Here is a 20,111-nt window from a genome sequence, read left to right on the forward strand (position 1 = left end):
AACATATGCCGAAATACATTATAGCTTCGTGGGGTACAAAGCTAGGTGCTGATAGAACCCACCGCCAGTTATGACAAATAACTGCACTTGGCACAATAATATATAATCAAAATACTGTTTAGCCGGGCTGTTCTTCAAAATAAATTATGAGATAGGGTTTTTTGGATGAAATATCTTAAAATTAAAAATACTAAAAAATAGTTTACGTGCCTACAAACGTGAATCAAAACATTGGGAAACATATGTTTATATATTATGTATGTGTAAAAATGAGACGTGTACAGCGCGTCGGTGGCCGCCGACAACTGCTGTCACGGATCGTTTATTTATCGTTCATTTAACGACGACTTCCAACGGGAAGACATTCTACATAGCACAAAAGACATCAGACATTTGAGCACACCGATAAACTTTTGGTTCATATGCGTATTCTGTCGTCTTTTTTATAAATAATGATCTGAGGTACTCGGAAAAATAGCACATGCGGTACTTTTAAATGTATTTCTCCATGTTTGTCAGTTCTAACTGCTCATAACGGTAATAATTATTATTATTACTCACTGTCAGTTCCATTTAACTCTGGAACAGGTAGGTGTAGGTCTGGAACATTATTATTCTCATAATCCTCTCGCAGGTCTGCTGGAATAGATTTTTTAAAGAAATAAGCAGTGCCTTTGTACATAATTTTCCTATTACTCTGTACTATGTCTTCTTTTTTGTGTGTACATAAATAAATAAATAAAATAGGTTTCCAAACGTAGATATTTTCTGTTTATCCTCATTAATAAGTAAGTCATCGTGGCCAAAATAATATAGGACGGGTACGGGCGACGACGAACCTTCGGCGCGCACTGTGCGGTACCGTGGGTTTCGTGGAGTCGGAGTGATGGAGCTCGATGGGGTTTAGTCGGTAGTCGGTTTTGCGAGGCGGGTCCTGCGTGGTAGACGCTGCGCAGCGCCTCGCGCGCCTTTCTCAAGGCGTAGTCTCCCGGCAGGAATTGGAAGAAGAAGAGGACCCCGGTCCTCCTCTTCTCCCTCTTCTTTTCTGGAGGAGCCGGAGTCCGACATAACCCGGTCTGCTACCCCCCTCGACCGGGTATCCGTAAATGGATTCCCCAGCGGTAAAAAAAAAAAGTTCTGCTCGTATCGAGCTCTTTGACTGTTCAAATCCCACGGGACAGGATTAAATTTTTCTAAAGAAATACTCACTTAGCATATTGTTCCCGAATTACTTCCACGATGAAAGACAACATTATATAATAAAAATCAAACCAGTAAAAATTTAGATTGTAAGATTACTATACAATTCAGATTTGGCAAGATGTCTCTAGCTCTAGCTAGCACTTATTAAGAAGTGGGCCAAGATCTCGTTCACTCGTCAAAAAAACTTCCCTACGGTTAAAGAACACATAGATTTTCTGAGTACAAAAAAAAAAGGCATGATTCATTCTTACCTAGTATAAACGGATTCACTGCAGTCGCGTGGGGGCAATCGGTTGCGGTAAACTAATATATTTCAAGAATTTTTTGAATTCTTTTGAGGTGATTATAATTTAAATTTATTGAGTACTGTACACTAGATAGTCTTAACCTTCACAATCAAGTGTTGCTTTTAATTTCAATACTGTCAGAATTAGAGCAAAATCATCTGGGGTATCATCGACAAGACGCCCGGGGTAGTTACGTGACTGCGCGACACCCATGTGACGATAAACGTTCAAACTAATATTTGATTACAATTACTATAATGCCTATAACGTCTACATACCTAGCAAATGTACTAGAATGATCGCCTTAAAGAAATTACATATAATTGCTGTTAACAAGTAGCTTCCTTAGCCAAAAGCGCCACTAAAATCTCTTAAACTATACTAGACTACGCCATGAAAACCAAAACAGTGGTATACCAGAACATGATAAATGATGTTATTAGGACTCAACGTGACGTGCCTCGTCAATCTCGTTGGATCAATTTTAAATTAAATGCGACGTATTACTGGTTTTAAAATGATATACTGATTTTCATTCGGTCGGTAGTAACGCTATGTTTATTTCAGTCGCCACGGCTGCAGTAGAGGTTGTATAAGTATAATCGTATTGAATCTGTTTTAGTGGTGAATACATGTCGTTTTTTTTTTCGATCAAACAATAATGGGTTCTGATTTCGAAGGTATATTTCCATTATAATTGCGATAATCTTATTCTCAATAAACCCAACTAAATATCAGAAGAACGTTGTTCAGTTCAACAAAATGAAATTTCAATCATTAGTTTAATTAATTATTGAACATTACGAAACTTGAAACCGAATATATTGCAGGATCCTTAATTAACAACAAATGTTGAGTTCGTAATTACACGGAGTGCGAACACTGCGTCGATATACATTATATAATGTTATTACAATTTTAGATTAAGCTTATTTGATTATTACTTCTTAGTAATTATTCTCCGCGCAGGCAAAAAAGACTCACAACTTATTTATTTATTCCTTGTTACAGTTAAACTGTTCTGCAGTAATGGTGATAAGGATACTACATATAACTGTCAACTGTACACTAACTCAAGGTAAGATCAAAGAATAATTGTGTTGTTAGAAGTATTTGTGTAGGTTCTTTTGTTAGAGGCGTGCCTGGAAGGGAAATAAGGCTCACCACTCAACCTGGCCTCATACACACTACAACGCTAATGTCGCCAATCACTTGGAAACTTTTTAACCATTTTGAAATAAGAGTTATCCCCTAATTAACTTCGAAGCGATTACTTAATTCTAACGGCGATAAAGCACATGGACAGTCCTAATAACTGTGATGGATGATGCTGCAACCAGACATAAAGATGATTGCCGCCGTGTTTGGCGAGAGTTTAGTATAAACAATAATGATAATCTTCAATACTTCGGTACAAATATATCGAACCGTGAAGTAGCTCCGACCTAACTGTGGCGCATGAAGAAAAGCCCTTGAAGTGTTATTTAAAATATGCAGGCATCGGCGTTTAACAATATTTTTCGCACAAATAAATAAGGATTGTATCAGCTTGCTCCTGGGCATAGATCTAAGTGGGTTACTAAGCGTGACTTTGGCCCATAGTAAGGTAACTGAAAGAATGATATTAAAATAATACGTACAGGTATGCGTTGTTAGTCTTGAGACTTCTTCTTCATTCTTGTAAATGCTGGGTCAAAACACTTCTTCAATTAAAATTTATCTTTTCAATTTTCAAAACAGCTCTTAATGAAAGAAATAGATTCAGAATTGGCTATGGTCAATTAATGTTCTCGAGTGTTCCCTTTTCCCATTAAAAATTGCAAAATAATTTTTTGAGAGGATAAAGCCGTGCACTGTTCTAAAAATATTTTTGTATGAAGTATCAAAGAATGACCGATAAAACCATAGTAAAAATAAAGCACAAACGTTCAAATTGCAGCGCAGTCGACTGCAATGCAGAATCTGTCTCCTTTGAGGCGAGTGCTAACAATGCAGAGCAACTGTGGTACACAAACGACTCTTTATTGAAAACCGAAAAAATGCAAATAAAAATTTTGTGCAGCACTACTGCCATTCCACCAGAGTACCGCCCCCACCTTCTGACAGGAACTATTGTTTCAATTGCATTTTTATTTTTCTAGTTAGGTACACGGATTTGCAGTCTACCTAATTTTAAATCCTTACCAGAGTCCATAGAGGACACAACGCGTATTGTAATGTTGTACTTTGAGAGATGTTAAAGGAAAACGTCTTCTTGCGTGTATTCCATGTTTAATTATCATCTTAAATTACACCTATTAATTATGTTATATACTAAATGCTATGCTAATACTATGCTATGCTATCCTATAATATATAAGTATACCCACTTCAGTATATCCCCTCAAAGCTTAAAAAAGGAGGTCGTAGTCTTGATTGCATTGAATAGCAGCTGCCCCGTTCTTCTAGTCAGAATGCAAGACTGCTCCGTGTGATCATCTAGTCGCTCATATATTTAGTAGGATAAAATATTCGCCACAACCAGTTTATACAAAATTAAAAATATCTACAGTCAGTATTGATGCAATAAATAATGAAAAAAAAAACAATACAGCCAACGAAATATTAAAAATAAAACACTTATAAATTACAATAATGTTTCTCTTTACACTCTAGAATTATGAGTTCATAAATCAACGCCTTTTTTTAACACTAAGCATATTTTGCTCGTGATTTATTTCGTTTCCGTGTCCGGGAATATGGCGGTATTTGAAATGATCAAGAGCTATTGACGGAGTGTTATTGAAATTTAATTTTCATCAATATTTTTTTATCACCATCGATTTTTTTTCCTTCCTAAGCTGGTAGCCTTGAGAGGCTATTCCACCGTAACTTTAACTAGTAGGTGAGCTCACGGGGCTCAAACCTGACGAGCCGTGCTTCGCAGAATCTACCACCGGATCGGAAAAGCGACCCACTGAGAAGATCCGGCGAGAAACTCAGTGGGCTGTGTCTGAGGGTTAATTTACTCGTCGAGCCCTTCGTCACAAGCGACGGGTTCGACGAGAACGGTGACCGGTGCTTGAGGTATCTAAAAGCACCGTTAGTGGATCGGGAGGATCCAAGATGACGTGTTTGGGGCGACATCGACTGCTTTCCATTCTTTCCGCAGGATCGGGAATGTAGTTACCCGCGGCCACGATGAGAGGGTTCTCGTGTCTATCACCATCGATAAGCAGAAGAGACGTGATGGCCCAGCTTGTGTTAAGGCGTTGCCGGAGCCTATTGATATGAACAAATGAATATCATCGTCCACATTGAGACAGCTGGAAGTCTTATAAGCTTAAAGAAGCAAGAATCCATTATTACATCGCCCCACAAATCGGTAGAACTTTAATACCCAGGAGTTCACAACTTGTCTTACGAACATCACTCAGAATAACAATACTTCGGCTTGTATTAGCACACTCGGTACGTAAACTAGCCAAACGTCCTATTTAAAATTACATGATGTCGAAATTCGGACGGTCGAATCACGTCAGCGCACAGTCTCAGCGTAAACAGAGAATCAAGCGTATTATTTATTTAAATTAAAGGCTACTGGTCCCTTTCAGAAGCTCAAAGCACACCAACTGTGTACGCAAACTTAAGAGCTTGTCAACATAACACATTATTTTACTCAAATAAACCGGTTCGGATTTAATAATGCGTAATCGCGTTCTCAATTTAACAATATCCTTGCCAAGCTCTCTAAGAATTTACCCTGAGGCAAAAATGTCCTAATTCCCCGAGGATCTCGTGTTATATTTGTTAAAATAGCCCTATTAATAATTTAAACCTGACATGCCTTTCTTTAACTATACTTGTTTAGTTACTAGATTCGACACGAGCGATGCCGCGGTTGAGGCCTACCTGTGGTACAAGATCAGGTACAGGGCTCATTTTGTATGAAATTCATAAAAACAACAAGGCTGGGCGATAGTTATTGATCGCGTCGATATGTTGATATTATGCACTAGAGTTGTGCACTGACATTCGAGCAATGTGTTTTCTCTGTGATGGTATATGGAGCCGAGACATGGCCACTCATAAAGCAAATTATGATCAAAATGCAGACACGCAAAGAGGATGCGCAATACCAAAATCCGCAGAGGAACTGGTTTGAGTGGCAGAGTCAGAGTTGATTGCTCGGGGAAAGTTTTTTTTTTATGATTGAATGATTACTGGTGGCCCGGAGGCCTTTCCAGTTTCACCAGGACAGGTGGGCGAGCAAAGGCTCAGCCAGGTGGGGTGGGATTTGCTAACAGCTACCCGAGCGCCAGCTGCTTCGCGAATGAATCTACTACCGGATCGGAATCGCGACCCGCTGAGAAGATCCGGCGAGAAACTCAGCGAGCTGATTCATGGGTTAGGTTGCACGGCGAACTCTTTGTCGAGTTCGACGAGTACGGTTACCGGGGTCCCTAAACCTGCTCCTAGTGTTAGAGCTGAAGGCGTCTAATGCAAAGGTTATTGGATCTGATGGATCTGTAAGGACGTGTCTAGGGCGTCGACGGTGACTGGCTCCTGCGTGATCAGGATTCGGGGAGTAGTCAGCGGCGGCTACGATAAGGCGATTATCATGACGCAGAGACTTATCGAAGTACCGTTCCGACGCTGACTTCATGTATTTCTGGATAGATTCGAGGCCTAAGTCGTCGTGTAGGCTCGGGGAAAGTGGAAGTGGGCTGGCCACATATGCCGTCGCACTGACAATCGGTGGAGCACAAAAGTACAGGAGTGGAGACCTCGTACTGGGTGTCGTGGCGTGAGAAGACAGTGAGGTGGACCAACGACCTGCTCAAAATAGCTGGTAGGGTTTGGATGCGATAGCCAAGAGACCGAAAAGAATAGCGTACCTACATATGAACACCTACACTCAGCATTGGGGGGACACAAGTCGAAGAAAATATATATAATACTAGCGGATTCGAGAGAAGTTGTTCTACATACACAAAATAAATGAAATGAATGAACGAATGCATACCATCCAGGGAAAGAAACCATCGAGGGCGCCACCCAAACACATACAAAAAAATCATTCAAATCCGTCCAGCCGCATAGGAGGAGTCCAGCTATGTACACGCGTACAGTAGAATTATATATACGAGTGTAAAGATATAAAAGATATAGTAGAGTTGTGACCACAGCTTTGCATTCGTGAACTGCACATAAATCGCGTGGGCGAGACCGATGCTCAGCAGTCAGTAGAATGATTTTTCTCAGGGTTCACACTAATTCTATACCCAAATTTCACCAAATTCATTAAGTGGTTGAGCCTGAAAATGTAACAGAAACTAAAAACTTCATAACAGAAAGACAGATTATACTATTCTATCATATTATGTATTGATAGTGTATACCAGTACAACAAGCTTGTTTTACAAGGTATAGCTATAGGTTTAGCTATATGTAACGAAAAATCTTTAGTATTTAAAACCTTTAAAAGTCTTTTAGTTTTAAAAAAATATTTTTCTCAGACGGAATCGCTCACCTGTCTGTCATTCAGTGAAGAGAGTAATCATTTGAACATTATTCTGTTTTAAATATTAATTTAATAATATATTGGGGACTTTAAATGTGGTTTCCTTATTTCACACTTGTCCTTCATCGTGAAAGTCGTTCATGAACAGATGCTTAGGAATAAATTGGTGTCTATCCCTTTAGTGTTCTTTTAGTTAAAAACTATCCAATTGGAGTCGTTATTTTACCAGTCTTCATCGTCAAAGCGGTCACTTTATTATCTCACCCACAGCATATCTACTGTGTGACGGAAACGCATTTCTCGGAAACCAGGAGCCTGAATAGAACAGTTGTTTTGAAATTATATAGTTATTTGTTATTGTCGCAACAATAAGCACCGTTCAATGGCTAATCATAGACCAACGTTTGTTAGAAAACAATTCCCTGTTTGCCCCAATTAAACAGTTAAATCCTAAACATCTGCTAATGTACGTTCAAGCAGCCTTCCGATTTTGATCGGAATTTCCGAATAGTCTAATACAAATAACCAGTTTCAGTTTAACTCTTGGATACGATTGGCTTTATACGACAGAGAGCTCTACGGATGCTGGTGTGTACTATTTCAGGCGCATTAATAATGTTTAGGCAAACGCGTGGAGTGCGACCGACGCGGCGACGGCGCAACGCTCTGTTGTGGTTTGTTCTAATCACGGCGAGGTGCTCGTATTTACGCTAACACTAAATGCGGGTCGATTTCAAGATTTTTAACGTACTTTGAAACTCCCGTGCCCACAGTAAGGCGTATACTTGAATGACATTTCGTGGTGATGGGAAACGTGAGGTTAATTGTCGTTGCTTCAAGACATGATAATGTCGAAGAGTTAATTGAATTGGAGGAGAACTAACCATCTTGCCCTTCAAAATTCAAACAGCCTGCGTTTTGCTTCTTACATTAAAAACAAGCAATTTAAACCACTTGCACGGATACAGTATGATCTACCATTAGTGTTCCAAATCATGAAAACGAATTAATAGTTTGAATTAATAGTTGACATGAAATGAATTAATAGTTTAATAATTTAGGACAGATGGAAATTTTGCTCTTCTTAATTCCGAAATACCCGTGTTGACTAATAGATAGATAACTTCGTTAAGTGTAAAACAAAAAAACAATAATTTATGAACGTCACAAAAGTAAGAAGTCGTCGTCGCCTAAATGTCAAGACGCCCGGTATGGCGGTGTTCGAATCCCGAAGACAGGTACCAATAAAATTGTTCTAATGAAATTCGTACCTAACAAATGCTTAAGAATTACTTCCACGGTGAACGAATAATAGCGTACAACAAAAATCAAACGTGCAAAAAAAAATGCGTAATTATTGTTGATAGAGCGTCTTGCGTTCTGCTTATGCCATGAAGCAGTAATGCGTTTCGGTTTGAAGGGTGGGGCAACCGTTGTACATTGTACTATAGAACTGAGACTAAGAACTCATGTCTTGATATGGGTTGCAGCCTTTACGTTGTTGATTTCTATAGAGTCGGTAATCACTTAAAACCACTTAGGCCGTGATCTCGTCCAGCCATCTGCGCAACCGTACTGGCCATCGAAATATTAATTACCAATCTAGTCGCAATACTTAACTCAGAAACACTTTGATAGCACCACATATCTAGTCACGTCAGTGACATAACAAATAAAATTTGTCTTTTACGAGTTCGCATTTACGGCTTTTAGGTTTATTAGCGCTGTGAATATTTTGGTAATATGAGATTGTCAATTGATCGTGACTAACAACAGCAGTGGTCACATGCAGAATAAATTGAACATTAATAATAGTTTGTGTTTTAATGCAATATTGGAAAACATATTATGTGGTTTGTTGGCAGCACAAATAGGTAGGCCGGGGTACAAAACCATACGCGCCCCCACACTACCTCACTCAGTTTTTCAGCGCACACTTAATTGACCCTCCAAACCAGATCCATACTAGATCATAATATCCACTTTATATAAATATTTGTGATTGTTTTTTACCATTTGTAGGTACTGTAGCAATAAAACGATTAATTATAAAGATCTATAGTATTTTATAGTTAAGCTATAATATTATTTTATTCTTTTCAGATCAGTCAAGACTTCAAGACTAAAGAGGAACTAAAATATGTAAGTTCAAACATTCCTGTTCTTATTTATTGACATAAATTTGGTCTGATCTGGTATTTGTCAATGTGAAAGCTGACGCTCATTTAGTGATAAGGCCAGAGTCCGAATCGTATACCAAATACGTAATATGTGTAATAATTATATAACTCGAACGCCGGGTGGGCATGCGTAAAATCCTACCAATCTGTACGGGCACACATCAACCACAATAAAACCACCATTACTGCAAGCTGTCAAATGCAAATGCTATATCCTAAATGCAAACTATGGCTTAGTATTAAGAGGCTCTGAATTAACGTTGCAATGTAATTATGCGGTTCGATTTGGAAGGCCAATTGTTAAAAAAACCTCAAAATTTTGTCATTTACTATAATGTATTTCGATGAAACAAAAACATGTCTCTACCAGCCTGTCTCCTTTCCCAGCTATTGGCCTAAAATAAAGCGATTCCTATAACTAATGACTCCGGACGCTCTTCCAATAAAATCACTCAGCACAGTACAGTACAATCAATCACGAGATATTTACGATTTAGTTCGCTTCATTACGTCTTTCCGATCTACCATTAGCCGCTAATGATATTTAGATAATTCTTCCACGTCACTTTCGACAGATCAAGGCCAGCCAATTAGTGACGCTGTGTGATTCTGTCCGCTACAAGACAATGAATGACAATGATTTCAATCTTACAATATCAAGATCCCCAACCGGAATCGTGACACGTTTTAAATATTCCCACGTTCTTAACTTTGGACCACCAAATCCGTAGTAGTCATCCGTAATCAGCAAGAGTAGGATCTTCCTATATTTAAGACAATGGTGGCGGATCAGTATGTTTAAAAAATAACCCTCCCTAAGCACCTACATATGTGGATCGTTTTGATAAGACCGAACGACCTACCATATTCGAGTCTGTGTCCCCGCTTGGTCCGTCATTAAAATCATAGATCAGCAAGAATGAATTAAAAGTGTAACGAATTAAAATATATTGCTCAAAATCATAAAGTTTTTAAGGTTCATTGATGATATTTCTTCTATCGAAGAAATAATGACAATGACAAAATAAGAAATAATTGTTAATGAATGTAATATGAATGCAAAATCTGAAGTAAATTAAATAAATAAATATTAATAAAAAAATTGGTGACATCACAAAAAAACATTAAATCTAACATATTAACGTAATGTAAAACTACAAAGTACTCTAATTACTTAGTCTGGCCATAAATACTGTTACAATTAAAATTAAACAAAATATTACATTAGAATTTGGAATCTGTCATTTTTATATGATTTCTCATTGAGTTTTCTCATTTTGGCGGCAATAAATTGTACAATATTTTGCGATATTAAAATGGAGTGGGGTGATAAAGAGAACCGAATCGCTGTGATTGCATTACACAAAAGAGATATGGAGCCAAATGCAATTTTTAAAACTCTCCATATGCTTGGTATTAGTAAAATGTTTGTGTAGCGGTCTATTAATAGGTGCAATGAGACCTCCTCTGTTTGTGACAGAAAGAGATCTGGCCGTCCACGTAGTGTTCGTACGAAAAAGGTGGTCAAAGCAGTAAGGGAAAGAATTCGAAGAAATCCTGTCCGAAAGCAAAAGATGTTATCTCGGGAGATGAAGATACATAGGCAGCACTGAAAATTTCGGGAAGTAACGAAGTGACACAACATTACTATTTAAAAATGTATTTATTGCTTTTCGAAGTATTCTCCGCGAAATTTGACACATTTTTCCATACGATGGAACCAATCATTGAGGCAACCATTCCATTCGGAAGTTGGGGTCTCCAAAATGGCCGTTTTGTAGGCATCCACAGCTTCTTCAGGTGATGAAAATCTCTGTCCACGCAATTTATTCTTTATTTTAGGGAAAGTATAGAAATCATTAGGGCTTAGGTCGGGGCTGTACGGCGGATGGTTTAATAATTCTATGTTTTCTTGCTCTAAAAACTCTTTTGTTCTGTGCGCGGTGTGAGAACTCGCATTGTCGTGATGGAGGATGATGCGGCGGTTGCAGTTCTCTTTACGGAGTTCAGAAACGACCTGTGGCAAACAAATGCTAGCATACCATTCTGCATTAACCGTTCTTTGTCACTCAAGAGGAATAGTCGTAACATGGCCGGTTTTGGAGACAAACGTGGCCACCATTTTTTTTGCAACACTCCGTGAACGAACAATTTTTGTTGGCTTTAACTCATTTTCGAACACCCAAACTCGTGACTGGTTTTTTGTTTCGGGTTCGTACGCGTATATCCAGGATTCGTCACCTGATACAACGTTGTATACAGCATTTGAGGATCCTGCGTGGAATCTTTGGAAAGTTCTGACGCACCAAGTAACACGAGCCGCTTTTTGCTCTTCACAGAGCGAATGCGGTATCCATCGGGAAAACAACTTTTTTACACCTAATTGTTCATGCAAGATTATTTGTATTTGACTCATGCCAATGTCTAAAGTTGCCTGAATTTCGCGGTATGTCACATGTCGATCTTCCTCAATCAGCTTACGCACAGCATCAACGTTTTCTTGGGTGACTGCAGTTTTTGGACGACCTTGACGGGGATCATCACTGAGCTTAACACGTCCACGTTGAAACTCAGCAAACCAGCGATAAATTGTGGTTTTGGATGGGGCTTCATCACCAAATGCAGAAATTACCCGGTCAACACACTGTTTTTGTGTTAAACCACTTCGAAAGTCATAATAAATCATCGCTCTTGAATTTTCTCGAGTCAATTCCATTTTCTCAATGACTAAACAAGTTTGACAAAACCTCGTGACAAGACCGAGAATCTTTTTTTAAATAAATAAATGGTATTCGATTTTTAAAACCAAGGAGATTTCAATTAAAAAGATTTTAATATGACAGGAACAGTGGAAATATTCCATTCCCGATACTTTTAGTGCAGCCCTCGTAGTACCTAGAACCATGTCGCGTATTTTAAAAGATGACTTAAAACTTGCAGCCTATAAGAGACGTACTGGTCATTTCTTAACTGATAATTTAAAAGAGAATAGGGTGGTAAAATCGAAACAACTACTGAAGCGGTACGCAAAGGGAGGTCAGAAAAATTTTGTTTACGGATGAGAAAATTTTTACAATTGAGCAACAATTTTAACAAACAAAATGACCGTATTTATGCTCAAAGCTCTAAGGAAGCTTCCCAATTAGTCGACAGAGTGCAACGTGGGCACTATCCGACTTCAGTGATGGCTTGGTGGGGTATTAGCTATAAAGGAGTGACTGAGCCATACTTTTGTGAAAAAGGTATCAAAAGGTTTTGGGGGTTGGTGCTTCCCGCTTCCGTAGGTTTAACCCGCGATTCCCTACAAGTGACCCCTGGGTGGTGCTAAACGGGAGCCGAAAACAAAACCGGTGGTAGGACCTAGTCCGACTGGCTGGCGACCACCCTCCAACTAGAGTCCGCCGCCAAATAGCCTAGCTGTGTTCCGGCGTGTGGGTTGGAGAGCCAGTTCTATCCCTTCCCTTTCCCCTTCCTTGTTGGGGGTGAGTCTTGGTGACGCCTGGAACTTGCGGAGCAGACGTGCGTGCGAACTCACGGGGCGTGATTGTTTGACGGGGGTATAGGGAGACCCAGTGAAACGGTACCCGCTGCCGCCCGCCGGTCAGTAGGGGACCTGAACCCGGGTGTCTCTACTAAACTCCGCCCCGGGAAGCTGTCCCGCCAACCGGTGTAAAATCCTGTCGTGCGGTCGTCGTGCCGGAGTCGGAGACCGGAGTGGATCCCGGCGATCGCATGCAGAGTGGACTGGGGGCCCTTCCATGCCCTGCGTCGGTCTCTCACGCAATCCGTGGTCGAGCACGTACTATGTTCCGCGCTTCATTCAGGTGTTGCCTCGGTCTCACCTCCAACATCCTACCTCTCCTAATCCTACTCTCCGTAAATTGAACAACTATGAAGTCGACAAAAAAAAAGAAAAGGGTTTCACAGGCGGTTCCCCATTCCACATTTAATGTGGATTTCAGCAATGTCAGGGGCCTACATAGCAACCTTGACGCCGTACACCACCACCTTGAGACGGCGCAGCCTGCCCTGCTTTTTTTAACGGAGACGCAGATATCTGCTCCGGATGATACCTCATACCTTGAGTACCCCGGCTACGTATTGGAGCACAACTTCCTGCGTAAAGCCGGGGTGTGCGTATTCGTCCGGGCTGATGTCTGTTGTCGCCGTCTTCGGGGCCTCGAACAACGGGACCTGTCCCTCTTGTGGCTGCGCGTAGACCACGGGGGCCGTAGCCGAATCTACGCGTGCCTGTACAGGTCCCACAGCAGTGATGCAGGTTCAGCTCTGTTTGAGCATGTGCAAGAGGGGACTAACCGCGTGCTTGAGCAGTACCCATCTGCGGAGGTGGTGGTTCTTGGAGACTTTAACGCTCACCACCAAGAGTGGTTGGGGTCCAGAACCACTGACCTCCCGGGTCGGACTGCCTACGATTTCGCCTTGGCCTACGGCTTCTCCCAGCTGGTGACACAGCCCACCCGTGTCCCAGATATCGAGGGGCACGAGCCTTCTTTGTTGGACCTTCTGCTGACCACAGATCCGGCCGGATACAGTGTGGTGGTCGACGCTCCGCTTGGATCGTCTGATCACTGCCTTATTCGTGCTGCCGTACCACTCTCTCGTCCTGATCGTCGAACGACGACCGGGTATCGAAGAGTTTGGCGGTATATGTCAGCAGATTGGGATGGATTGCGTGAATTTTACGCATCCTACCCATGGGGGCGGTTCTGCTTTTCCTCTGCTGATCCTGACGTCTGTGCGGACCGTCTTAAAGACGTGGTGCTCCAGGGGATGGAATTGTTTATTCCCTCCTCTGAAGTGCCCGTTGGGGGTCGCAGCAGACCCTGGTATAACAATGCCAGCAGGGATGCTGCACGCCTCAAGCGGTCCGCATACGTGGCATGGGATAATGCCAGGAGACGTCGGGATCCTAACATCTCAGGGGAAAGGCGGAAATATAACGCCGCTTCCAGGTCCTACAAGAAGGTAATTGCCAAGGCGAAGTCGGAGCACGTTGCTAGAGTTGGCGAGCGATTGAAGAGCTATCCCTCCGGGAGCCGTGCTTTTTGGTCGCTCGCCAAAGCTGCAGAAGGAAACTTTTGCAGGTCTAGTCTCCCACCACTGCGCAAGTCCGATGACAATCTGGCCCACAGCGCGAAAGAGAAGGCTGACCTTCTGGTCAAACTCTTCGCCTCGAACTCGACTGTGGACGACGGGGGTGCCACACCACCGAACATCCCCCGGTGTGATAGCTCCCTGCCGGATATCTGCTTCACACAGTGTGCAGTCAGGCGGGAGCTCCGACTCCTGGACGTCCATAAGTCGAGTGGGCCAGAAGGCATCCCCGCAGTGGTTTTGAAAACGTGCGCCCCTGAGCTGACACCTGCGCTAACGCGTTTGTATCGCCTCTCTTATTGCACTAACAGGGTTCCGTCTTCATGGAAGACCGCCCACGTCCACCCTATCCCCAAGAAGGGTGACCGGTCGAACCCATCGAGCTACAGGCCTATCGCGATAACTTCCTTGCTTTCCAAGGTGATGGAGCGAATTATAAATACACAACTCCTGAAGTATCTTGAAGATCGCCAGCTGATCAGTGACCGACAGTACGGTTTCCGTCACGGTCGCTCAGCTGGCGATCTTCTTGTATACCTTACTCACAGGTGGGCTGAAGCCTTGGAGAGCAAGGGCGAGGCTCTTGCTGTGAGCCTTGATATCGCGAAGGCCTTCGACAGGGTCTGGCATAGGGCACTTCTATCGAAGTTACCATCTTACGGAATCCCCGAGGGTCTCTGCAAGTGGATCGCTAGCTTTTTGGATGGGCGGAGCATCACGGTCGTTGTAGACGGTGACTGTTCTGATACCATGACCATCAACGCTGGCGTTCCACAAGGTTCGGTGCTCTCCCCCACGCTTTTCATCCTGTATATCAATGACATGCTGTCTATTGATGGCATGCATTGCTATGCGGATGACAGCACGGGGGATGCGCGATATATCGGCCATCAGAGTCTCTCTCGGAGCGTGGTGCAAGAGAGACGATCAAAACTTGTGTCTGAAGTGGAGAACTCTCTGGGGCGAGTCTCCGAATGGGGTGAATTGAACTTGGTTCAATTCAACCCGATAAAGACACAAGTTTGCGCGTTCACTGCGAAGAAGGACCCCTTTGTCATGGCGCCGCAATTCCAAGGAGTATCCCTGCAACCTTCCAAGAGTATCGGGATACTTGGGGTCGACGTTTCGAGCGATGTCCAGTTTCGGAGTCATTTGGAAGGCAAAGCCAAGTTGGCGTCCAAAATGCTGGGAGTCCTCAACAGAGCGAAGCGGTACTTCACGCCTGGACAAAGACTTTTGCTTTATAAAGAACAAGTCCGGCCTCGCATGGAGTACTGCTCCCATCTCTGGGCCGGGGCTCCCAAATACCAGCTTCTTCCATTTGACTCCATACAGAGGAGGGCCGTTCGGATTGTCGATAATCCCATTCTCTCGGATCGTTTGGAGCCTCTGGGTCTGCGGAAGGACTTCGGTTCCCTCTGTATTTTATACCGTATGTTCCATGGGGAGTGCTCTGAGGAATTGTTCGAGATGATACCAGCATCTCGTTTTTACCATCGCACCGCCCGCCACCGGAGTAGAGTTCATCCATACTACCTGGAGCCACTGCGGTCATCCACAGTGCGTTTCCAGAGATCTCTTTTGCCACGTACCATCCGGCTATGGAATGAGCTCCCCTCCTCGGTGTTTCCCGAGCGCTATGACATGTCCTTCTTCAAACGAGGCTTGTGGAGAGTATTAAGCGGTAGGCAGCGGCTTGGCTCTGCCCCTGGCATTGCTGAAGTCCATGGGCGACGGTAACCACTCACCATCAGGTGGGCCGTACAAGTGTATCAAGATACTATTCTTGAGAAAGTAGTGAAGCCCCTTAACAACACCATGTTCAATAATCAAGGATGGTCCTTCCAGCAAGACTCGGCGCCAGGTCATAAAGCTCGGTCTACGCAGTCTTTGTTGGAAACGAACGTTTCGGACTTCATCAAAGCTGAAGACTGGCCGTCGTCTAGTCCCGATCTTAATTCGCTGGATTATTATTTATGGTCAGTTTTAGAGAGTACGGCTTATTCTAAACGCCATGATAATTTGGAGTCCCTAAAACAATCCGTACGATTGGCAGTGAAAAATTTTCCCATGGAAAGAGTGCGTGCTTCTATTGATAACTGGCCTCAACGTTTAAAGGACTGTATTGCAGCCAATGGGGACCACTTCGAATAAGCTTTTTATACTTTAAATTGTTTTATATTTATCTATTAAACCAACACACTGTAAAAGTAATAAACGTTATTTGCAATAGTTTTTATTTTTATTTTTAATTGTAACAGTATTTATGGCCAGACTAAGTACATGAGCACCCTTCATAGAGACAGGCGATGTAATATATTTTCTCACTGAAACTAGGTACTTGTTATTATTGTAACAACTAGTCCGTCGTGAATACCTGTTAATGAGAAAAAACGTATAAAATTAGCCTCTCTACAATCGAAGACACTTAGCAACCATAATTGTTAGATGCCTAAGAAAGCTAACGATCATGAGGGCGCAGATATGCCGCTACGAGCCGAACTATTAATATATTTCCGCGTCTTTGGGGTTAATTTACTCTCCAATACAAATTACACCGTCAGCAGCTGTATTCATCTAAAATACTAAGAAATTCTAAAAGGAGCTTAGATACTGTGTAGCGAAATTAGAAACTAGAGTGTGTAGGATAGTATACTACGTCGATCAAATTAATTATAAATATATTCAAATCAGCACCTAATTTAGAAGCATGACGTTCAAAAATTCAATGAGGCACTATTTGATGTTCCAAAATGTAAACAATCCAATAGTATACAAAATTAATCCAAACATTTCACTTAAATCAAGAAGTTAATTTATCTTCAGTAAAAATACTTTCAAATGAGAATTTGTTTTGGCTCGCCACCAAAATGGGTGTGTCTGTAATCATAGACGGTCATAAACTCGCAACACTCACTCGAAACTACTAATAAAAGCAGATAAAACTGTTAATCGAGATTTGTATGTATGTATTTCGCACTTATCTGAACACATGGCGCTGTAATGTGTCCAGGCACACTGACTGTCCGATAGCCAATATTTAAGCACGCTTCAGTCACATCCTGGTGTCGGTCCAAACAGGAAATTAATTCAGTGTTATTATTTGCAGGTAAATTACTCTTCTTGAAGAATCACTTTCGGTAAAAATGGAGATAGAAGAAATTGAGCTGTACAGACAAATGAACTACAGCTACGACTTTAACGGGACCTTCAACGGGACCATGGGCACTTGTCCCATCGTCAATCTTCCGTACGTATCCATCGTGACGCAGGTACTGTACGCCCTGGTCTGCATTGTAGGCCTGCTCGGAAACACCCTCGTCATATACGTTGTCCTGCGCTACTCCAAGATGCAGACCGTCACCAACATGTACATAGTAAACTTGGCCATCGCGGACGAGTGCTTCCTCATCGGGATACCGTTCCTTATTACGACCATGTCCCTTAATAAGTGGCCCTTTGGAGATTACATGTGCAAGACTTACATGATTTCGACCGGGATCAATCAGTTTACCAGTAGTATATTCCTGTGTATAATGAGTGCTGATAGATACATTGCTGTATGTCATCCAATTGCGGCCCCTCGGCTTAGAACACCGTGCGTGTCACGAATCGTATCGGCAGCCGCCTGGACAGCGTCCGCAGCAATCATGACGCCTATATTCATGTACGCGAAATTGGTTCGGATTGGAAACAAACTATCTTGCAATATCGTATGGCCAGAACAAGACTTCAGCCAAGGCCAGATTACATTCACGTTGTATTCGTTCGCTCTCGGTTTTGCTGCGCCCCTGACTCTTATATTCATTTTCTACTGCCTCGTCATTCGGAAATTGAAGACAGTTGGCCCAAAGAACAAATCGAAGGAAAAGAAGCGTTCTCATAGGAAAGTGACGAAGTTGGTATTAACTGTGATTGCTGTATACGTCTTGTGCTGGCTACCGTACTGGGCCTTCCAGATGGCACTTATCTACTCCCCTCCATCGCAATGTGTGAACCACATAACGATCACTGTTTTTCTTGTCGCCGCCTGCTTCAGCTACAGCAATTCCGCAATGAATCCGATCCTCTACGCGTTTCTGTCTGATAATTTCAAGAAGAGTTTTTTGAAAGCGTGCACTTGTGCCGCCGGAAAGGACGTGAACGCCACTCTGCACGTTGAGAACAGCGTTATCCCGCGAAGAAGGGCACGAGCGCAGGCCAGGGCGGCGGAGGCGAGGGGTGGATTTGCTGCGGCTGTCGGGGGCTCGCGATCTGAAGCGTCTACAGCGATGACGTCTCGCTCGATGGCCGCCAGCGAGGTGCTGCCACTGGAAGCGCGTCCCCCGACCTTGACCCCCCTGATAGCGCACAACGGCCTCTCGCACTCGCGACTCTGAGTGCGGGTCTCGCGCCGCCACCGCGAGCCGTGCGCACTCGTCGAAGATGACACTATCTTAGTATCTATTGATTGAAGTAGACGGATGCTGATTGGTCGACAGCCTTGAAAGACTTGAGCCCCGTCTTTCGGGCTGTCGTTATTTGCGTCCTTTACGTTGTAAGTGTATGAAATAAGAATGGACTAGCACGTTTTTGAGTTTAGACTAATTAATTAAGTAATAGTGCGATACGTGTGTATTAAAATAATTCGTCATTAATATTCGATCTAGGATTATTTGTGAAGAATTTATTAAGGTAATTTATTATGACTATCGCTAAGCGAATATAGTTTTAATATTTGTACACCTTTGTCTAATTAGAATTGTAAATTATAATAATACAAATGTACATATCGTGTAAATATTCGTGATTGTCGTTGTGTTAAAATTGTAATAAAATTACGTTCGTTTCAATGTAGTCGGTGGTTTTATTTATCTCACAATAAATTTGATTAACCGATAAAATTCAATCTCTCAACTTAATTAGGGAACTCACAACTCGTGATTGGATTATTGCCGCGGTCCACAAACACCAGCACGAGGGTGCTACTGCCCAACCATATGTTGAAGTCCAAAAAAGGTCATCTCAAAGGGATAAAATATTTTTTCGACATTGACATGAGCGAAACCGCGTGTAAAAGCAAGTATGGATAAAACCGGATAACAGTCACTTGGAACCACTGCATCTACGGAAGGTCTTATGTTTAGTATATAACATGTTCCATGGGGAATCCTGGCTACTGAAGAATTACTTAAGATGATTCTTTCATTCCCGTTACCTCGAATCTGCGTTCATCTACAGTTCATTTCCAAATATTCTTTTTCTCGAGTAACATCAGGCTGGCTCTAGTATGAATAGTATTTCTCGAGCTCTCTGAGATTCCTTCTTTAAAGGCTTGAAAGTTGAGTTGAGTTGAAGGTTGAGTTTTCAGCTGCGACAGTTTGACTGGAATAACTGATAACAAAATTAAAATCTAGCTCATCAGCCTTATTGCATTTCATTATGAAATTGGACTATGAAAACGACGAACATATAGTAAATGAAAACTAATATTCTGCGAGCTTTAATGAACACTTTCTACTTTATAAACAGTAATAGACAGTAGTTAATAACGTATCTTGCCATATAACTCGTAACATGCGGTTAAAACATCCCACACGCTCTCAACTTCCGATAGCGATGTTAATCATAGAAATTGTATCTCTTAAAATAAAAATATTTCAAACGCAAAATGTTTAGGCGGGACGTGTGTTGTATTTTTGTTTGCAGCTGTTTTAAACGGTCCAAATGCGCCAGAGTTTTATTGTGGAACGAAGTTTCAAAATAGACGTCACAAAACTATTCTGTGCTACTTACTATTGGGATTGAGTCATCTACTCTAAGGAAATGAAATGGCATATTTGA

General features: G+C 42.1%; 1 protein-coding gene across 1 annotated transcript; it reads left to right on the plus strand.

Annotated features, from left to right (window-relative positions):
• Positions 1–2,499: 2,499 nt before the first annotated feature.
• Positions 2,500–19,122, plus strand: NGR-A1 (neuropeptide receptor A1; the record flags this gene model as incomplete). The annotated part of the gene is given in 3 exon segments (NM_001134264.1): positions 2,500–2,568; positions 9,097–9,135; positions 17,398–19,122. A coding segment is annotated over 1 exon segment (1,233 nt). The 3' UTR covers positions 18,668–19,122.
• Positions 19,123–20,111: the final 989 nt, after the last annotated feature.

Source organism: Bombyx mori, chromosome 10 (assembly GCF_030269925.1).
Source record: "Bombyx mori chromosome 10, ASM3026992v2".
NCBI lineage: Eukaryota > Metazoa > Arthropoda > Insecta > Lepidoptera > Bombycidae > Bombyx > Bombyx mori.